A 19,394-nucleotide genomic window follows, 5' to 3' on the forward strand; every position below is an offset into this window, starting at 1 on the left:
GCTTTTAAACACCCTCCAGTGTCCCCTGGTGGGTTCCAAAGCCTCCTTCACCCATCCCCGCCTCCAGTGGGCCCCTTCCCTCCTCCCTCTCGAAGGCAAATATCTGGAAAGAACTGCCTCAGCACATCCCAACCTAGCCACTGTGTCCCTGCTCCAATGTCCCCCACACTAAAGCTGCACATGACCTCAGTGTCCTCACATTCAGTGGGCCTTCTGGTCATCGTGTGACCTGCCTCCTTCTTGAGACATGTCTTCCTCACTTGCCTGTCACTCAGTGTCCTCCTCCGTCTCTGGCTGTTCTTTCTTGGCTCTCTGCAGGTACCCCTTCCTCCATGAGGCCACAGAATGCTGACATCCTGGGGACTTAGTGCCTCGGGCTTCCATGACCACTCGCTTGCTGATGAGGGGTACTGTAGTTCTCCAAACCCCAACCCCATGTACTCAGCAGCCTGCTTGCTGGCTCTCCTGGGATGGCCCCATCTCAATACGTCCAAAGCAAAGTCCCACTATCCCACCACCATCCGGGCACTGAGCCTGGTTCTTCCTCTTGGACACCACCACCCTCCCAGCTGCATGGCCTTCACATCCATATCCAACCCATCCCCTGAGTGCTGTCCACTTTGCCACCACACCTATCCCGAGTCTTTTTCCAGTTGCCCATTTGTGTCTCTTCATTTCCTATGTTGAAGCCCTAAGCCCCAATGTGATGCTATTAGAAATATGACGTCTGGGAGGTGATTAGGTCAGGAGAGTAGAGCCCTCATGAATGGGGTCTGTGCCCTTATAAGAGGGATCCCAGAGAACACCTTGCCTTCTTTCTGCCACAGGAGGACATAGAAAAATACCATCTGCAGCCTGGAAGGGGGCTCCCACCAGAACTCGACCATGCGGGCACCCTGACCTTGGAGTTCCATCTTCCACAACTGTGAGAAATCAATGTCTGTTGTTTATAAACCACCACAGCCTCTGGTGTTTTGTTACCGTGGCAGGACTAAGACCTGAATCTTCCACACAGACCATGCTGCCACCAGAGGTCCTTCCAGATGGGAGATCTGATCTTTTATCCTCCCCTGCTATAAACTTCACGGGGCCTCTGATTGCTCTCAGGATACAGACAGAAGTCCCTGAGCCCCCAAAACACAGTGTTCCCATTCAGAGGTACGTGCCGGTGAGGGGACAAGGAGAGTTTCACTGTCCTCATCCTGACGTCAGCAGACCCCAGAGTCTGGGGCCCCGGCTCCAGCCCACACGCCCACCAGGCCACTCAGGTGCCAGGAGCCCAGTGTGTGGCCTGTAGTGAGCAGGCTTTCACCCTGAGAAGTGATTGTGCAACTTCCCTGAAACCAGGCCCACCGTGGGTTCAGGGCAAGTTTTCTAAATGATTCTGAAACTTTAGTTCTCTTTAATCCACAGGAGAAAAGGGCACACAAAGCTGAGATGCCCCAGGAGGGGGAGCGTACATCACGCTTTCACTGGAACAAACCTCAGCTCTGTGGACATGAAATTAAAGCTCCAAAGCGGGTCATAGCATGTGTGCATTAGTCTACATTGTCTGCCTGAAGATCCATACCAGGGGCACACACCTCAGACTCACACACATGTGGGGAAACCACAGATACAGAACCGCTGTCATCTCTTCCACAGCAGTGCCACAGCTCCTGCACTAAAGCCAATTTTATAAGGTGCTTTATTTTTTTTAACGTTTATTTATTTTGAAAGAGAGACAGACAGAGACAGAGAGAGACAGAGCATGAGCGGGGGAGGGGCAGAGAGAGAAGGAGACACAGAATCCGAAGCACGCTCCAGGCTCTGAGCTGTCAGCACAGAGCCCAATGCAGAGCTCAAACCCATGAACTGTGAGATCATGACCTGAGCTGAAGTCAGATGCTTAACCGACTGAGCCACCCAGGTGCCCCTTATAAAGTGCTTTAGAACAAGGTGAAGTGTTCTGAAGTTTGAAAGAAACCTATTAGTAATACCAGGCCCTGGCAGGTTCCAACTTAGGAATGTCCCAGGTCATGCCCCATGGAACGGTGGGGGCCCTCCCATCCTGACCCCACTGTCCTGGGGACCCCGCCCCTTCTCCCCACTGACCTTGACAGCCTCCGCAGAGCCCCCAGATGATGTACCCCTTCCTCTTGGGTGCTCAGTGGTTTACTCCAGGGATCTTTGATAACACTTGTGGAAGCCTCTAGCAAACCCTCAGGGAACCAATCCCAAGGCTCCAGCCCTCAGCCCCCCAGCACTATCTGCAGAAGCCACTGATGCCTCAGGACCTCCCTGGCTCTCCCCATAGATGACACTCTGGAAACTTCCACAGGCTGCTGGCAACACCTCTCAGCCAGCCTGAAGCCCCTCACCCGGCCCCAGCTCTGTCGTCCATGTCTGGAGGAAAGAAGCATCGCCTGCTACAGAACCAAGAGAAGGGGTCCCTTCAGGAGACTTGGGCTGGGGGCTGGGTAGGGGGAGACATGACAAAGGGGGTCCCCTTTCCTCCAATGTCCATACTGTGGGTCTGGGCTCTTTGGGATGGCCTCCCCACCACATCCGTGTCTCTGGAAAAGTTCTTCCCACACAGGTGACATTGCTGGGTCTGGAGGAGGCTGTCTGTGACAGCGAAGGTGGGTAGCCAAAGCGTTCAGGGGGTCAGTGAGGGCAGAATGGGAATGGGTGCAGGGGGTCTCGATGGGGTGGGGGGGCATGAGGGCCTGGTGGTAGGAGGGACTGGGGTGGAGGTTGGGAGCTGAGGGAAGGTGGGTGGGAGGGTCCGGGGGTTATCCTAGCTTCTGGTAGGTCTATAAGCTCTCTCTTTTAGTGCTTAAAAGACACCGAAGAAAAGCATACCGACCCCTGATGCATGTATAGATCAAACGTTTTTCATGCCACTGTTACCACCACCTTCCCCAAAAGTCAGTGCCAGTGGCAGTCCTCTGTTGTGGGATGGTGACTTCTCCTCCAGTCCAGCTGACCCACATTCCTCCCAGGCCACCCACTCTGGCCTTCAGTCCAGTCGGCACTGGCTCTGGTGGGAGAGAACCAGCCCATCACAGGTACCTGGGTGGTAGGACCTCTGAGGGCTCCTCCCAGACTCTCCTCACCAAAAGTCCAGCACAGATCAACAAGCCCTCACCCCCCCCACACACACAACACACAGGTATGCACACACCCACCCACGCACGTACACACACACACACACACACACACACACACACACGAACGCCACACAAGCAGCGCTTGCGGCTCTGACCCCCCAGGGCCACACCTCATAACCGGGCCTGTGCACCCAGTGGGGAGTCGAGATGAAGTGGCCACCACGGCACCTGGACCCGCAGATACAATGCGGTGCTTTCTGTGGGCAGGCACTTTAAATTCAAGGTAATAAAGCACCTATATACCACAAGCCCAAACACAAGAGAAAGAGGAGTCGAGACCCGAGAGGAAGGGTAATCCTGGCAGCAAGTGGCCTGGCACCCCACATCCCCCGGAGCGTGGCCCTGCTCCATGACCAGCGTCTTCACTCTTGTGCAGAGAGTGACAGGGGAGACCCATGGCTGAGGCCTCTCAGAGACCTGAAGACCAGAAGGGCCACCCAGGAGAGGGGCCACACCTCTGAGCCCACAACTCCCCAGGCCTGTGACCCCAGGACCACTCACCCCAGGGCCCACGCATGGTGCAGTGAGGCAGAGCCAGCCAGGGCTTAGCAGCCCACCAGGCACAGAGAAGGGCTCACCAAGTTACGTCACCGTCATGACTGTTTTAATATTGCAACAAGGCCTGAGGGATCTGTGCTGGGTGGGGCGGGGAACTGGCTGGTCCTCCTGATTCGGCAGAGAGGGAAGGCACCTGCCTCTCCCCCTCCTGCCTGTCAGTGTTGAGGGCCAGGCTGTGTCCCCAGGGCTGGGATAGCCATGGCAATGACTGGGACAAGGCTGGGAGGTGCCCTCTCTCAGACGGTTGGATAAACAAAGCAAAGGAAAAAGTAAGGTTTTTTCAGACAGGAAGTAGGAGGCAGGAAGCAAAACCCGGTGTGAGGTGACAGGGACTCAGTCCGGATCTGATGAGAAGGGGAAAGGCTGCTTGCAGAAGCTAAGGGGCACAGGACCCGAATGATGGGAAGGGAGATACTTGAAAAGGAGTGTTTTCTGGGGTGTTCTGGGAAACTGACACCCTCCTTTGTGCCCTTTGGACAGTCCTCTTCCTCTCCCTCTCTCCTCTCACTTCCTCTCTTTTTGTTTGCCTCTATTTTCTCACCAGCAAAATGGGCTGAGGGGGAATTCCTGATTTCTATCTCCTTAGGGTTTTCACAAAATTAAGATTAATAGGATAAGCTTCATAAACACTAAAAGCATATAAAGTACAACACATTAATTGCTGAATTCATAGCTTTTATTTGCACCTAACTCAAAACAGCAGTCATACATGGCACTTAGCTGAGGCAGGGCCTCGAGCACCAGACGAGGAAGGCAGCAGCGATGACAGCAGGCAGTGTTCAAGGCCAGCTAACGTGCTCACATGGCCTTGTGAGCAGGCTGCAGGACAGTGCACCGAGGCTCACAGGACAAAGGGATGCTGTGACCAGGCTGATATTAAGTGACAAAGTGGGGACCAGACCCAAAGGCAGCCACATCCCAAACGGTGGCCTCCACCATCATCAACATGAGGAACCTCCCGGCTGCAGATACAAAGTGGTGCAAACCTTTTCCAAACCCTGTACGGGAGGGGGTAGGGGGATGTGGCAGGTCATTTAAAACACCTGAAGCTGCAGCACATGAGGACAGAAAGAGAGAGAGAAGAAGATCCCAAGCAGCTCCTTCTGTGTCTGGAATCATGCTCAGAGACCAAGGGGCCTGCAGAGTCCCCAGCCCCATCTGAGAAATTCTGCCTCGGTGGACCCGGAGTGGGGCCTGCCCCCCAGGTCACACTGAAGAGCAGTCAGTGTGGGGATACCTGATCTCCAGCACACAAGAACTCACCCTCCCCGCCATCTTAGAAGCAAAGCCCTCTGGGAGGCCAGGCCAGTGTCAGCTTTCTCACACAGCCCCAGGTCCCAAGGGCAAGACTCCCACCTGCTCCATCTCAGGTGCCTTGGTCCTCACTCTGGAGATGACAAATTTTCTCCAGCTGGCCAGGGCTGGGGGCACCAAGGGAGGGGAAGAGGGGACAGGAGAGGGGTGGCTGCCGAATGGGCAGGGGCATGGAGGGAGGAACCCCTCCCTGTCCATCCATCAGCAGCCCTGGTGTGCACTGCAGGCACACAGGCACCTGTCACCAGCTAGGGGAAGACAGATGTCACCCCCACAGAGGGCAAGGGGACTGCCAATCACATGGCAGCACCTTCCACCCTGACGGTCAGGGCTTCTGACTGAAGTATGTACATTTCTACTATCTCACCCCATCTTCCCCTCAGGCCTCATTCTCTCCAGTGAGTGTGGTTCCAAGTGCCCATCATTTGCCCAAGGTCACCCCATAGCTGGGCCCAAGCCACCCGTCCTCCCTGCAATGACCATTACTGACCACTAGATGGTGCCTCTGCGTTCGGTGAAAGTCTGGGTGGTCCTTGCAGCCTGGGGTAACCACCCACCCACACCCTCAGCCAGCACTCAGGGAGGGATCTGGGCCTGGGCAAGGGTCTTCATGCCCTATCTGTGGGATGGGAGTCGAATGGCACTCTGTGGAGCCCATCCCTGGGGCAGGGAGGTAGGCCTTGCCTTTTGAATTGACTCCCACCCTCTGAGGCCACTTTTACCAGTTCCCGGGGTGAACATGGGCAGCTCGCCAGACCTTTCTGAAGCTCATTTCCTGTTTAAATCTATGTCCCTAAATAGATATATTAAAAGCTGGCCCCGTCTCTCCCACCACTCAAATAAGCCCTGCCGGATCAGGGGGCACAGACTCCTGTGTTGTGAGGACACACCATCCCGGGCAATGGGGTCTACCACCAGCACCTATGGACGCCTGCTCCCTGGGAAGAAGCCAGTGAAAAATTCAGGTCTTTGTTACAACACCGACAGATGCCAACCTCCGCCGCCTCCCTCTGCGGTAGGCTCTTGTCATTCCTGCCTTGTTCTTTTTTTTTCAAAAAGGAAACAATACAAAACAAAACGGTGCCTCCAGCGTCCTGCCTGTCAGACCCACTCCTACCTGCACATTTATTAGGAAGCTGAGAAGAGCGGCCGGTGTGGGGAGGGGGCGTATTTCAGTTCACAGACACTGCTCTCAACTCCAATCATGAAATGCAGAACCAAAAATCAAACAGCTTCATTACAATACTAAAGCAGCTGGCCTTACATGTTTGAGCACAAATTGCTCTAATTTGGCCCAACTCTTGAACTAACACTATGCCAAGACCACCAGAGGGAGACAGAACAACAAAAGAATAAAGAGAGGTTTAAAGGAGATCCCATCTCCCCAGAGAGTGATTTCTCCTTTTTAATTTTCTTGTTATGACATATATTATACAAACATAAGTGTATGTAGAATGTATCTGCCAAGTTTGGACAAAGAAGAATAGGGGGCAGCAGGCTCCTTCCTGCTGGGGGAAGCCTCCATATGAAAACATCTGTTGGAAAATCTAAGCTCTGCCAACCTCTCTAAACAGGGAAGGGGGGGGTCCCATAGAGTCAGGCCTTGGAGGCCCCTGTCCCTGACACCTTTGGGGGAAATGATCATGAGGTGGGTGGTGGACAGAGGCTTCGAACCAGTAGCCTGGCCCAGGTGATCACATGAACTCCAAGGCCTGTACCTTTTTCTGTCTTGGATCCAGGGGGCAGCTGGGTAGAGCCAGAGCACAGCCAAGGATGGGAGTGTGGGTGTGCATCTGAAAGGTCACTGAGTAGAGCCCCTACCCCCTGACACACCGCACCTCTGTGTGTCACAAAGGTATAGATCCACTCGGTGCTCAACAACTCATGAAGCAGATCTCAATGTCCCAATTTTACAAATAAGGACAGTATGCACAGGGTCAAATGGCTTTGCACAAGACCACTGCCATTGATTCAGGTACTACGCATTTTTGAGCGTGAGGATTGAAAACATGGAGCTCACAGGCTGACATCACTCCCACAGTCAGCAAATAAATGCATCAGGATGACCCATGATGAACGCCATGGAGGAAGGACACTGTGCCAGGGAAGAAACAACAGGGAAGCCTGCCCTCTAGAGGAATTTGGGGCAGCTGCTCTTTGCACTCAGGTCTGAAGGATGCAAAGCAATCAAAAAAGCCAGAGACAGAAAGGAGAAGAGAGCTTTCCAGGCTCAGGTAAGAGCAGTGCAAAGCCCCTGGGGTGGCCAAGTACAGCATCTTACAAGAACTACGAAATGTTCAAACTGCCCAGGTACATGGGTTGGGCCAGCAGTCAAAACAAGTTGAGGCTGCAGAGAGAGTGCAAGCCAGGCCTGAGGGTCCTGGAGCTACACCAAGGACTGTCACTAAAGAGTATCGGTCAGTGGCCTGACCACTGTTTTTAGAAAGCAACTCTGGCTGCATAGAGGCAAACCACAGAAGGGAAGAAGGGAGAGCAGCTGGGAGGCTACTACAGCTGTCCTAGCAAGTGAGTGATGGTGATGGTGATGGTGATGGTGGTGGTGATGATGGTGATGGTGATGATGATGGTGATGTGATGGTGATGATGGTAGTGGTGATGATGGTGATGATGGTGATGATGATGATGGTGATGGTGATGATGATGGTGGTGATGATGGTGATGGTGATGGTGGTGGTGATGATGATGGTGATGTGATGGTGATGGTGGTGGTGATGATGGTGGTAATGATGGTGATGGTGATGATGGTGGTGATGATGATGGTGGTGGTGATGATGGTGGTGATGATGGTGATGATGATGGTGGTGATGATGGTGATGATGATGGTGGTGATGATGATGGTGGTGATGATGATGGTGGTGGTGATGATGATGGTGGTGATGATGATGATGGTGATGATGATAGTGGTGATGATGGTGTGGATGAGGGTAATGATGGTGCTAGAGAGACAGTGATAGACTGAGTCCATTCTGGAGGTTCAATTCACAGTCTGGAATATGAGGTGAGGATGAGGAGTTCTGGAAAGCAGGTTGTGTGACTAGATGGACAAAGCTCATCTCACTGAGGAGGGGACGCTGGGAGGGGGCTGGGCTTGGGGATTCTGGGCACATCTAGATGCAGGAACCTGAGCTTCTTCCAAAGAAGCTCAGGAGACAGCTGGACTCAGGAGTCCTACTGAACTCCTGGTGGCAGGTGAAGATGCAGACACAGAAGAATCCTTGGGAGAAGGGGTGGGGTGGGTGGGGAAAGGGCCCAGGACCCAGCTCTATCAAGCTCTGGCACTCTGTCCCCAGCTGTGCCCAAGCTGGCAGGAGGAGAAAGGATCCCTCATGCTTCTGGTGCACAGTGACCAGGAAGCCAGCGGTGACCTTAGAGAGCTGCTTTGGAGAACACCAGGGCAGGGCAGGAGCCAGCCAGGGGGTTGTGGAGTGTAGGAGAGGTGTGCAGAATGAGACAACCATTCCCAAAGTCTGGTGTAGAAGAAGAGGAAGGCAGATTGGTGGCTACAGACACATGCAGGTTGGGACAGATGCACTCAGAAGCCAGCAGAGGGAAGAATGGAAGACACAGGAGAAAAAACACATCAGATTCAGTGAGTTTCAACAGCACATACAGGATGTTCAACAGTCTCAGCTGGGGTGAGGGGCCACAGCCCTCTGAGGAGAGGCTAGGAGCAGGCAGAGTGCCAAAGCCACATGCCAGGCAAGCCACGGAGATAAGCACAAGAGCTGGCCCAGGGAAGGTATCAAGAATAGGAGAGGAGGCAGGAGGGGATGAACCTCAGAGCTGTGAAATTGAACCTCAGGTTAGACCTTCTCCCCGCAGACCTGGGGCATGGTCTCCAGGCTCTGGAAGGGTTCTTCCTGCCCTGAATACCACCCCCAGCCCCGCCACCACACCAGCGTGTCCCAGAGCCAGACACCCCTGCACTGCCATGGGCTGAGCTGTGCCTCTATGAAGCCTCTGTTAAAGGTGACCCTGTAAGAAGGCTGATATAAACAAGAAGACGCTGAGAAACCAGAGCCCTGGAACATTCAATGGGGAGACGACATGCCTGGGGCTGCAGGACAGGTTGGGTCATCACTGAAGGAAAGGATTTGAAAGTTCCACAGTGTGGAACATTGGACACCCAATAAGCGAGATGAAGTCACTGGCTGCCAGGAGGAAGAGAAAGAGTCAAGGAAGGCCAAAGCCAAGCTCAAAATAGTACACAGATCTGCCCAAGGCAGGTCCTAAGCATAAGCTTGTACCTGAGGAGAATTATAGCACAGAAAAAGGAAAATGAATACAAAAACTGGCAAAAATGGGGAAAGGCATAGACAAAGCAGCTCTCTGCAGCAGTATTTATAAGAGCAAAGCCCTGGAAACCATCCTAACATTCCCACATAGGGGATATCCATCCACCCAGTACAGGTCTACAGAACAGCACAGAATACCTCTACTTACTGGTCTGCACTGTGTGGAACTTTGGCAAAATCTCCAGGGTTTAGTGTTAAGCATAAAGAACAAGATGGAGAAAAGGGTATCTCTAACTCATTACCTTTTACCTAAGAAAGGGGAAGATTTACCTAAGATAAATCTTGGAATGTTAAAACTGGTTATCTCTACTGGAAGGAAAAGATTCGGGGTGTATGATAAAAGGGTAAGAAACTAGACATCTTTGCACACACCCTGTTTTGCATACTTGACTTTAGAACCATGTAATTATTTTATATAATTATAAAACCAAATTCAGTGAAAAAAAGCAAACTCCTAAGAATTAAAAGAAAAATCCATCTAAATATGTATGCAGTATGCATTTGTGACATAATAATGGAAAGAAGAACTATTCTGAATGATTTTAAAACACAGTAAATTGATGGCACATCCCTCTTGGGCTATCCTCTAAAGACCAAAGTCAATGCAAATGATCTTGAATTGTATCTATAATCACATGTCCTTGGCAATGTTGGTCTTGTTATTCTGAGACTATTGTATGATTGAAGAAATAAAACAGATGCAGAATTATTATGTTGATGTCCTTGAGAACAGGGATTTGGGGCATAGGAAAAAGAAGGTGCAAATGTAAAAACACGACAGTCCTGGTAATATGAATCATGATGCATTTTATCTGAAAATCAGTAAGAATCATGATGCACTTTATTTTAAAACATATAGTATATTAGTTATCTATATACATGTAACAAATGATCCCAAAACTTAGCCTGAAAACAACAAATATTTATTATCTTAGTTTCTGAGGGTGGGGAATCGAGGGGCAGCTGAGCACTTCTGACTCAGGGGCTCCCCCAAGACTACAGCTGTTTAGAACAGAGAAGGCTCCACTTCCAAGTTCACTGATGAGGCTGTTGGCCAGAGAGACATCAGCAGGATCTAGATTTCCCAACCAGTGTTTCAAAGGGAGGCTTCTGCCATTTCATATACTAATATAAATGTAATACGTGCCAAATAAAAATGCCAATGGGAGTTTTTGTAACTATATAAGCTAATTCTAAAGTTTCTATGGAAAAATAAATATGCAAGAGGATCTAGGGAAGTTCTGAACGGGGATGACAGTGACAGAAGACAGACATCAGCCTTCCAGGTAATAAAATGCATGGTAGGTAAATCCCCAGTCAAATAAAGCAGCCTGGTTCTGGGACCTCAGTGGAGATCCAGAAACAGACCTAGATGTATATGACAATTTATTATACGACAAAGGCAGCATTTCATTTCAGTGAGGAATGAAATTCATGGAATAGTTTTGGCACAAATAGCTGTTTGGAAGAAAATGCTTAAAATGTAACTCCTTCTGGATCCATATACCAAAATAAATTCTGGACAAATCAAATATGTAATTCATTAAAGTCATAAAAGTTCTATAAGGAAAAAAAATAATGGTAAGAGTGTAAAGGTCATACTAATCCCAAAAACCTAGTAACTTCAAAGGAAAAAGATGCATACAGTTGCCTAATAAAATGTTCAACAAAGTAAAAATAAAAAAGTTAAAAATAGAACTACCCTATGATCCAGCAATTGCTCTACTAGGTATTTACCCCCAAAATACAAAAGGACGAATTGAAAGGGGGTACCTGCTGGCACCCAAATGTTTATGGCAGTATTATCTACCATGGCCAAATTATGGAAAGAGCCCAAGTGTCTACTGACTTGATGAACAGATTAAGAAGATGTGGTGTGTGTGTGTGTGTGTGTGTGTGTAAGGAATATTACTTAGCCATAAAAAGAATGAAATCTTGCCATTTGCAGTGATACAGATGGATAAGCTAGAGGGTATTATGCTAAGTGAAATAAGACAAAGAAAGACAAATACCATATGATTTCACTCATATGTGGAATTTAAGGGAAAAAAAAGGAGCAAAGGGAAAAAAAGAGAGAATTAAACCAAGAAAAGACTCTTAACTATAGGGAACAAACTGATGGTTACCAGAGGGGAGGTGGGGAGGATGGGTTAAAAGGTGATGGGGATCAGGAGTACATTTGTGATGAACACTGAGTGTTGTATGCAAGTTCTGAATCACTATATTGTACACCCGAAGCTAACACTGTGTGTTAACTAATTGGAATGTAAATAAAAACTCTACTTTTTAAAAATATTTTTTAATGTTTATTTTTGAAGGAGACAGAGAGAGTGTGAGCAGGGGAGGGGCAGAGAGAGAGAGGGAGACACAGAATCCGAAGCAGGCTCCAGGCTCTGAGCTGTCAGCACACAGACCAACGCAGGACTTGAACCCACCAACCGTGAGATCATGGCCTGAGCCAAAGTTGGATGCTTAACCAACTGAGCCACCCAAGCGCCCCAAATAAAAACTTTAAAAAATGCAAAAAAGCAAAAGATGACAGTAGCTTAAGGAAAACTTTTACAATATAAATCAAAGGGCAAATATCCTTTATATGTAAAGAACAGTGCAAATCAATAATAAACACCAAAAATCCAACAGAGGAGTGGGCAAAGGAGACAAACAGACATCACACAGGAGAATCAACACAAACAGCTTGTAAACACATGAAACGGCATTTGGCTTCACTTCCAATGGAAGACGTGCACATAACATCAAGAATATATCACTTTTCATCCGTTGGCCTGGCTAAGACCAAACAGTTGGATGGCGTGCAGTGTTGGTAAACCAGCATTCTCACACACAACCCTGTCTTCCTCTTGGGCCATTTCTACCCAAATTGGCATGTGGCAGGCTGTAACACTGCTCTATCTAGGAACAGCTTCTGTAAGAGAACTCATACATGGACACAGAGACATATCCATGAAGCTGCTCACTGCTGCACTGACTAAACACAACCAAACAATCCATGGAGGACTCATTAATACCCATCATATGTCCATGAACCTGAATCCTGGGCAGTCACTTAACAATTAGGTGGTTCTAGAGCTGTTATCTCCAAGATGTAGCAAGAAATGAAAAAGCAAAGTACAGACCCATTTGTCCCAGTGTAATATCTATTTTTAAGAAAAGAGTCTATAGTTTTATATATGTCCAAGAAATTTCTGGAAGGATTCACAAGAGACTTAACAGTAACTTCTATTCCAGAAAGGGATCGGGGGTCTGGGATGGGCAGATGGAAAAGGGAAAAGTACAGGGATGTGCAGATAGAGAAGGGAAATAAGGATTTCCAGGGTAGAATGCATTTTTAATTCTTAGGGATTTTGGCTTGATCTAAGCACTACTCAGAAATATCTTAACAAACCTCCAGTGAATAGAAGTTCCTATTTTAAAATCTGTCTAATCCCTATTCACGACTCCATTTGGAAAACTGGAGACAAGATCAAATAATGTTTGTAAAAAAGGAAAGTCATTTTTTTTAACTTTATTTATTTTGAGAGAGAGAGAGAGAGAGGTAAAGAGAAAGGGAGAAAGAGAATTCTAAGAAGGCTCCTCACTGTCCATCTCATGGACTGTGAGATTGTGACCTGAGCTGACATCAAGAGTCAGACACTCAACTGACCAAGCCACCCAAATGCCCCCCAAAAAGGAAAGTTATTTTGGCTTTCACAACTTCCCTTTGGAATGCTCTGGGCCCCTACAACCCAGGTTTACCCTACTCCCATCCTCCCACCAACAGCATCCCAGACACATGCCCACCAGTCCCCCAGGCCTGCCCGCTCTGTGATTCAGGAGCCTGGCCCCTCTGACAGGCTGGAAAAGAAGACGTGTGAGCTGTCTTCATTTTAGGAGTCTTAATCTGAACAGGTTCACCGCAAGTGCTCATTTTAAAAGGTCAGATCATAAGTTCCTACTACATGAAAATAACCAAGGGGCGTTATCATGGTGAGGACCCCTAAAAGGTGTGAGGGGCAAGCTCAGCAGGGCCAGAGGCCCCCATGTTCTATGAGTGGCCAGTGCACAAGGGGAAAGTTGACACGGTAGAGACAGGTTGTAAGGGACCCCAGGGCCCTGGCACCTGAGGACAAGCAACGTTCTAGCATAAGCCTAGAGCTGTTGGTGGGGTGGGGTGGGGTGTGTCTTAGGACATCTTGCATAAGCTTTGGCTGTTGGATTAGGAGAACAGTGTAAGGAACAGAATACAATCTATCAGCCTCTGTTGTTTTGTCCTGAAGCTGCCACTGTCAGACTCCATTGCTTTGGGGCCAGCACCAACTTTTTGGTTTTATGGAAAAGCCTTTTATGCATACTCATTTGGAGGTGGGCAACCACCTAGTCCACTTGGACTTATGGCACTGCCAGCCTCCATGTCCCTCAGAAGGGGTTATCCTGGGGGTCCCGCCATTCCTTGCCACTCCAGGATTCCTCCCACAGGGAAGGCAGTGGGTCCTCCATCCAATGGGCCCTTGCACAAGATTCACCCTGCAGCATCAACCTTTCTGGTCTGAGAGGAGCCAAGAGGATCAACAGATCCTGGGGTATTTTCCTGCAGACGGTGGTCATGGGGGCCTCTTCACTCAGGTGCCTCTGATGAGAGAGGGCTGTGACTCTGAGCCTGAGAGGGGCCAATGGCTCTGACCTCTGGAAGGTTCTCCTGTGGACTCCCTGGAGTCTGAACCACATGTCTTCTCCATTCTTTTTCTATTCTTTTTCCTCACCTGCTGCATGCTAAGGGTTGCTCAAGCAGTACAGTTTGGGGACAATGAGCTCAGACTCCCACCTGGGTTCCAATCCCACTCTGCCACATACTACCTGGTGATCTTGAGTGAATGACTTACCCCCTCTGAGCCTCAGTTTACTCATCAGGGACAGCACCTACCTCTTAGTGCTATCAGGAGGACTGCTGAGTCAGTATATTTAAGAACTGTGCCTGGCTCAGAGTAAGCCCCCAATAAGAATTCCCTGGCCTCAAGAGCACCTGGGTAGCTCAGCTGGTTAAGCATCCAACTCTTGATAGCAGCTCAGGTCATGATTCGTGGTCCGTGATATCAAGTCCCACGTTGGCTCTGCTTTGACAGTATGGAGCCTGCTTGAGATTCCCTCTCTCCCTCTCTCTCTGCACCTTTCCCACTTGCTCTCTGTCTCAAAATAAATAAATAAACATTAAAAAAAGAATTCCCCAGCCTCATTATTGATGGTAGTGGTATATGAAGGCATGTCAAGAAGGCAGAAAACCAGCCTGGTGAGGAATTTATGCTGCTAAGTACCCAGATATGGGTCTTGTATCAGCAACCAAATGACCTCAAATGAGTTACTTGAACCTCATTTTTCCTACCCTATAGAATGAGGGGAAGCATCTGCCCTTCCTGTGGTGGCTGACCTGAAGCAGGTGCACAGCACACATCCCTGGCACTGGTGCACACTAAGCCCCCAGTCGATGTTAAGATGGTGTCTGTCGTCATTGTATAGTAACTGTTATTATTTTTCATTACTATTAACAATTATTAGGTGTGAAATAAGGTAGGACTGAAGGCCATCCCTCATAAAAACTCCAAGGAGCTTTTCTTCCAGTGTGATTTCTCAGACCCAGAGGAGGTGGGAGGTCTGTTTTCCTGTCATAGTTATACTGGGTCCTCTCAGCTAATCAGACTTTCAACCAGAAGACTGAACAAGCCCTGGAGGTTCCCCCACACTTGAAATGCTTGTCAGCTGGATTGGGTGTAGCACTGGGGTAGGCACTGGGGGCTTGTTACCCCAATACTCATTTCTAGACCTTCTCCCCTGCCCTCCTGGAAAGCCAAATACTTGATCCTCCAGTCAACACTGAAGTTGACCAGGGCACTGGTCATATGGTACAGCTCTGGCCAATGAGAGACAAGAAGGAGTCTGTTGAGTAGGTCTTCAAGGTCTTTTAAGGTTCAACTAAACATACAGATTCACAAGGTCTCCTAAGTACAAGTAGACATGGGGCTTCTTCCTCAGAAAGAATAAGGCAGGAGCCACAGTTTGCCAGTGGCATTCTTCTGTGAGTGTACACACAGCTGTATAGGAGCTAGGAAGGAGCCCAAGGGTGTGAAACATCCATCAAGGAAGATGTGTGGAGCCATCCCAGTTGAATTCAGACCCTCATATTCTCATGGGCCAATATCTCTGACAACCATTGCATGGGCATAGCTAACAGGAAATTCTAAATTAAGGCTATCCACACTGGTTTGAGCTGGTCACAAGCAGCTTTAGCCAAACTGAATTGGTTTGGGGCATCCAACATTGTTTTGATTTTATATATAAGCTGGTACAGAGAAGTGAGTTTTCTGGAATGCTAGAAGTGAGAGGTACTTCTCAGAGCACCTGGGCATTGATAGTGCTTCCTGATCCTTCTCCATCTGCCTCCTCTGTACCTAGGGGGCTGACTCAAGAGCCAGGGGAATCTAACATCCAAATCATTCCCCTAAGCAGTTTGAGGGAGCTCTGCCCAGATGACACCATGATACTTTGAAAAGTGAGCTTCTTGGACCCACAAGAGCCCACCTCACTGAAACACTGTGACTGGTACACCCCGTTGCAGCATTCTGACCACCGAGGAAAGTGTACATCTTTCCCTATTTATGAGATGTTGAGTCCTCTGAATCAGGAACCCAATCAACCCAACAGTGGGGGCATGGAATGGGTGTTGTCTCTTCGTGCCAGTCATCGGGTCCTGAAAAAACCACAACTAGCCAGCTGGACCAGAATTATCATAACCTATTGTGCCCTGAAGAAAACCAGTTTGATCTAGTTTTAACTTGCTAAAACTTACCTAGAACCACATGTAAACAGCTGGGCAAAACCCATTTGAGCCTACCTCAATTGGTCGAAATGGAACCAAGTCTATTTGAACGGTATAACATTGATTCCAACAGTTCAAAACTGTTTTTAATATCCAGTTTGAGCCACACTGAGCCAATACAATGTTGAACCAGTTGAAATTGGGTTGAGCCAATAAATTCATTTTCAACCAGTTTGAATTGTGTTAGCCTGGTTCAAATTAGTCCCTTGAAAGGGAACTGGAGGGGCCTGTTTCCCAGGTGTCACTTCTTTACTAAAAAAGAAAACCAGGGTAGGAAAGGTTTTAAAGTTACTTATCTCTGAAGACTGATTTACCTTGCACTTTTAAATTTTCATAAAAATTAATTACCAGCTTATTGAAAGAATTAATAAAATTCACACTGTTTATTGTAACATTAGCAAGAGCAGGAAACACCCTCCTGGCTGAAGAAAGATCCTATTTAAAAGGCTCCTTAAAGGGGTGCCTGGGTGGCTCGGTCGGTTGAATGTCTGACTTTGGCTCAGGTCATAATCTTGCGGTCTGTGAGTTCAAGCCCCACGTCGGCCTCTGTGCTGACAGCTCAGAGCCTGGAGCCTCCTTCCGATTCTGTCTCTCTCTCTCTCTGCTCCTCCCCCGCTCACACTATCTCTCTCTCCTTCAAAAATAAACATTAAAAAAATTTTTAAAAAATAAAAATAGGGGCGCCTGGGTGGCTCAGTCGGTTAAGCGTCCGACTTCAGCTCAGGTCACGATCTCACGGTCCGCGTGTTCGAGCCCTGCGTCGGGCTCTGGGCTGATGGCTCAGAGCCTGGAGCCTGCTTCCGATTCTGTGTCTCCCTCTCTCTCTGCCCCTCCCCCATTCATGCTGTGTCTCTCTCTGTCTCAAAAATAAATAAACGTTAAAAAAAATTAAAAAAAATAAATAAAAATAAAAAAATAAAAGACTCCTTATAGTGGTGTTGGAGGGCCTTTGAAAGGGAGGGCCCAAGGTTCCCTGAAGCCCATCAGACAATGCAAAGTTGGTTATGCCAAAAGGCAAGCAGGCATTCTCCCCACACCAACAAGTGGTACAGAACAGATTGGTTCTGGTTTTTTGATCGAATGCTGAAATGCAGTATTAACCCCCTCAAAAAAAAGACAGGAGAGCGGAGGGAAATGAAGAGTCTAAAAAAGGAGTAACAGCATGAATTTGGATGCAATTATATCCACTGTAATCAAAAGTGTTAGATCATAATTAGCTGCTTATACAGACACATTTCAATCTATTAATTCAATCATCAGTGTCATGTGTGAGGCCATTACTGAGGGTATAATTAAATGGGATGGTCTACCGTTCCCTAATCAACTGAATCCCCCTCCCTCTATAACAATATGGGCTTACAAAGTGCTCAAACAACAAAATGCCTAAGCACCTTTTCTTATTATAATATTGTTTTCATCTTGAAGGTGTGCTTTTTAAACAAGCTTTGCAGGAGAAAACAAAAGTAAAAATACCATTTGCTTGGAGGAAAAAAATGCAACTGTTTCCAAACATTAAATTCAAAGTCACTTACCAGCCACAAAACTTGGAAATGATGCCACCTTCTTTGTCTGTTAGGAAATATGAAAAAAAAAAAAGAAAAGAAAAGAAAAGAAAAACAAACACATGACAGTTTTAAATAGATGGCCCATAAGATCTAGGCTGAGTACCATATGTGAAAAGTTAAACCCCACTGAGTAACTGATGTTCCTTAAAAGTCAGCTCCATAAAGCAAACCAATGTCATTTAGGCACCATGGTGTTTAGGCAGGACATATGGAATCAATTCCCATGAGAAAACATGGGGTACAAAGGCCATCATCTAAAACTTAGGGACCCCCCGATTAGCCTGCCACTGCTAAAAGAGAGACTAGAGACCATACAACCAATGGTTCTCCAACTGGTAGGCATGAGAATTACCAGAGCCTGTCTTTAAAAGTAAGATAAAGGAGACTGGACACCACTCTATGGGGTGGCCAGAGTTATTTCACCAAAGCTGGAAAATCCCATCCAAACTATGTTCTACAGAAAAAGGAAATAAATTATTTATTAAGGCCTCATTTTAATAACCTCCATCAAGGCAGTGTTTGTGTATACAGGATTGTTTTTCAAAATCACGTTGTTGGTTTAGAACAGTGGCTCTCAACTGGGATGATTTTTGTCCCCAAGGGGACATTTGGCAATGTCTGTAGACATTTTTGGTTGTCACAGCTTGGGGAGGGGGTTGTGAGCTACTGGCATATAGTGGGTAGAAGCCAGAGATACTTCTAACCATCCTACAGTGAAAAGGACAGCCCTTCACAACAAAGAATGTTCTGGTCCAAATGTCAATGGTGCCACAGTTGAGTAACGCTGGCTTAGAACATAACTGTCTGATAGTGGAGTATAATGAGTTTCTGTCAAACCAGGGAGCACAAATGACCCCCCACTCCCCGCCAACAAATACACCATTAGCAACACATGAACACACAGTGGTATGAGCCTGAACAGGAAAGAACCTTTCCTTCCTCCTCCTACAGAGACACCCAACTTTGTTTGACTTGAACCCCCCACCTTCCCAGGCACTGGGTGGGATAACATCATGGAGAGGCCGAGAAGACCATGATGAGGTATGCAGGTCCAACATCAGAATCCTAAGCCACAACTCTTATCCTTAGAGAAAATCACCTCTGGGATGTTGTTATTGTCCACGGGTCCATTGAGATCAGAACGCTGCTGCTTCCTTGGCTGCTCCAAGCCATTGCAAACCTGGAAACCGGGAAGTGAAAGATGAGATGGTGCTTTTACACATTAGAGAAATAAACCAAGATACAGTATGATACAATTTTGGGAAATGCGTAGGTAGGCATGTGTGTGTACATGTATGTGTGTGTGCACATATGGACAAAATTTAAACTCTTCCGCAATTAACATGTATTCTTTTATATTTATAAAATGTTTTTGAATCATATTTTCTTTTTTTTTTTACCATCTGTCACCTTTATTACAATATTATTGACTATATTCCTACGCTGTACTTTTCATCTCTGTGACTTATTTTATAACTGGATGTTTGTACCCTTTAATCTTCTTAATTTATTTTGCCCATTTCCCCCTCCTCATTACTCTCAAAACCACCAGTTTGTTCCCTGTATTTATAAGCCTATTTCTGTTTTTTGTTTGCTCATTTGTTCTTTTAGATTCCACATATAA

General features: G+C 47.7%; 1 protein-coding gene across 6 annotated transcripts in view; it reads right to left on the reverse strand.

Annotated features, from left to right (window-relative positions):
* APBA2 (amyloid beta precursor protein binding family A member 2) overlaps nucleotides 1-19,394 on the reverse strand; it is a 265,825-nt gene that overhangs the window by 25,366 nt on the left and 221,065 nt on the right. For all 6 annotated transcript variants that reach the window (XM_053223646.1, XM_053223648.1, XM_053223643.1 and 3 more), the window contains 2 exons: nucleotides 18,870-18,950; nucleotides 17,738-17,774 (listed from right to left, as the gene is read on the reverse strand). In XM_053223646.1, the coding sequence (XP_053079621.1) occupies nucleotides 17,738-17,774; nucleotides 18,870-18,950 (118 nt within the window). The remainder of the gene's footprint in view (nucleotides 1-17,737; nucleotides 17,775-18,869; nucleotides 18,951-19,394) is intronic.

This window comes from Acinonyx jubatus, chromosome B3, assembly GCF_027475565.1.
Source record: "Acinonyx jubatus isolate Ajub_Pintada_27869175 chromosome B3, VMU_Ajub_asm_v1.0, whole genome shotgun sequence".
Taxonomy (NCBI): domain Eukaryota; kingdom Metazoa; phylum Chordata; class Mammalia; order Carnivora; family Felidae; genus Acinonyx; species Acinonyx jubatus.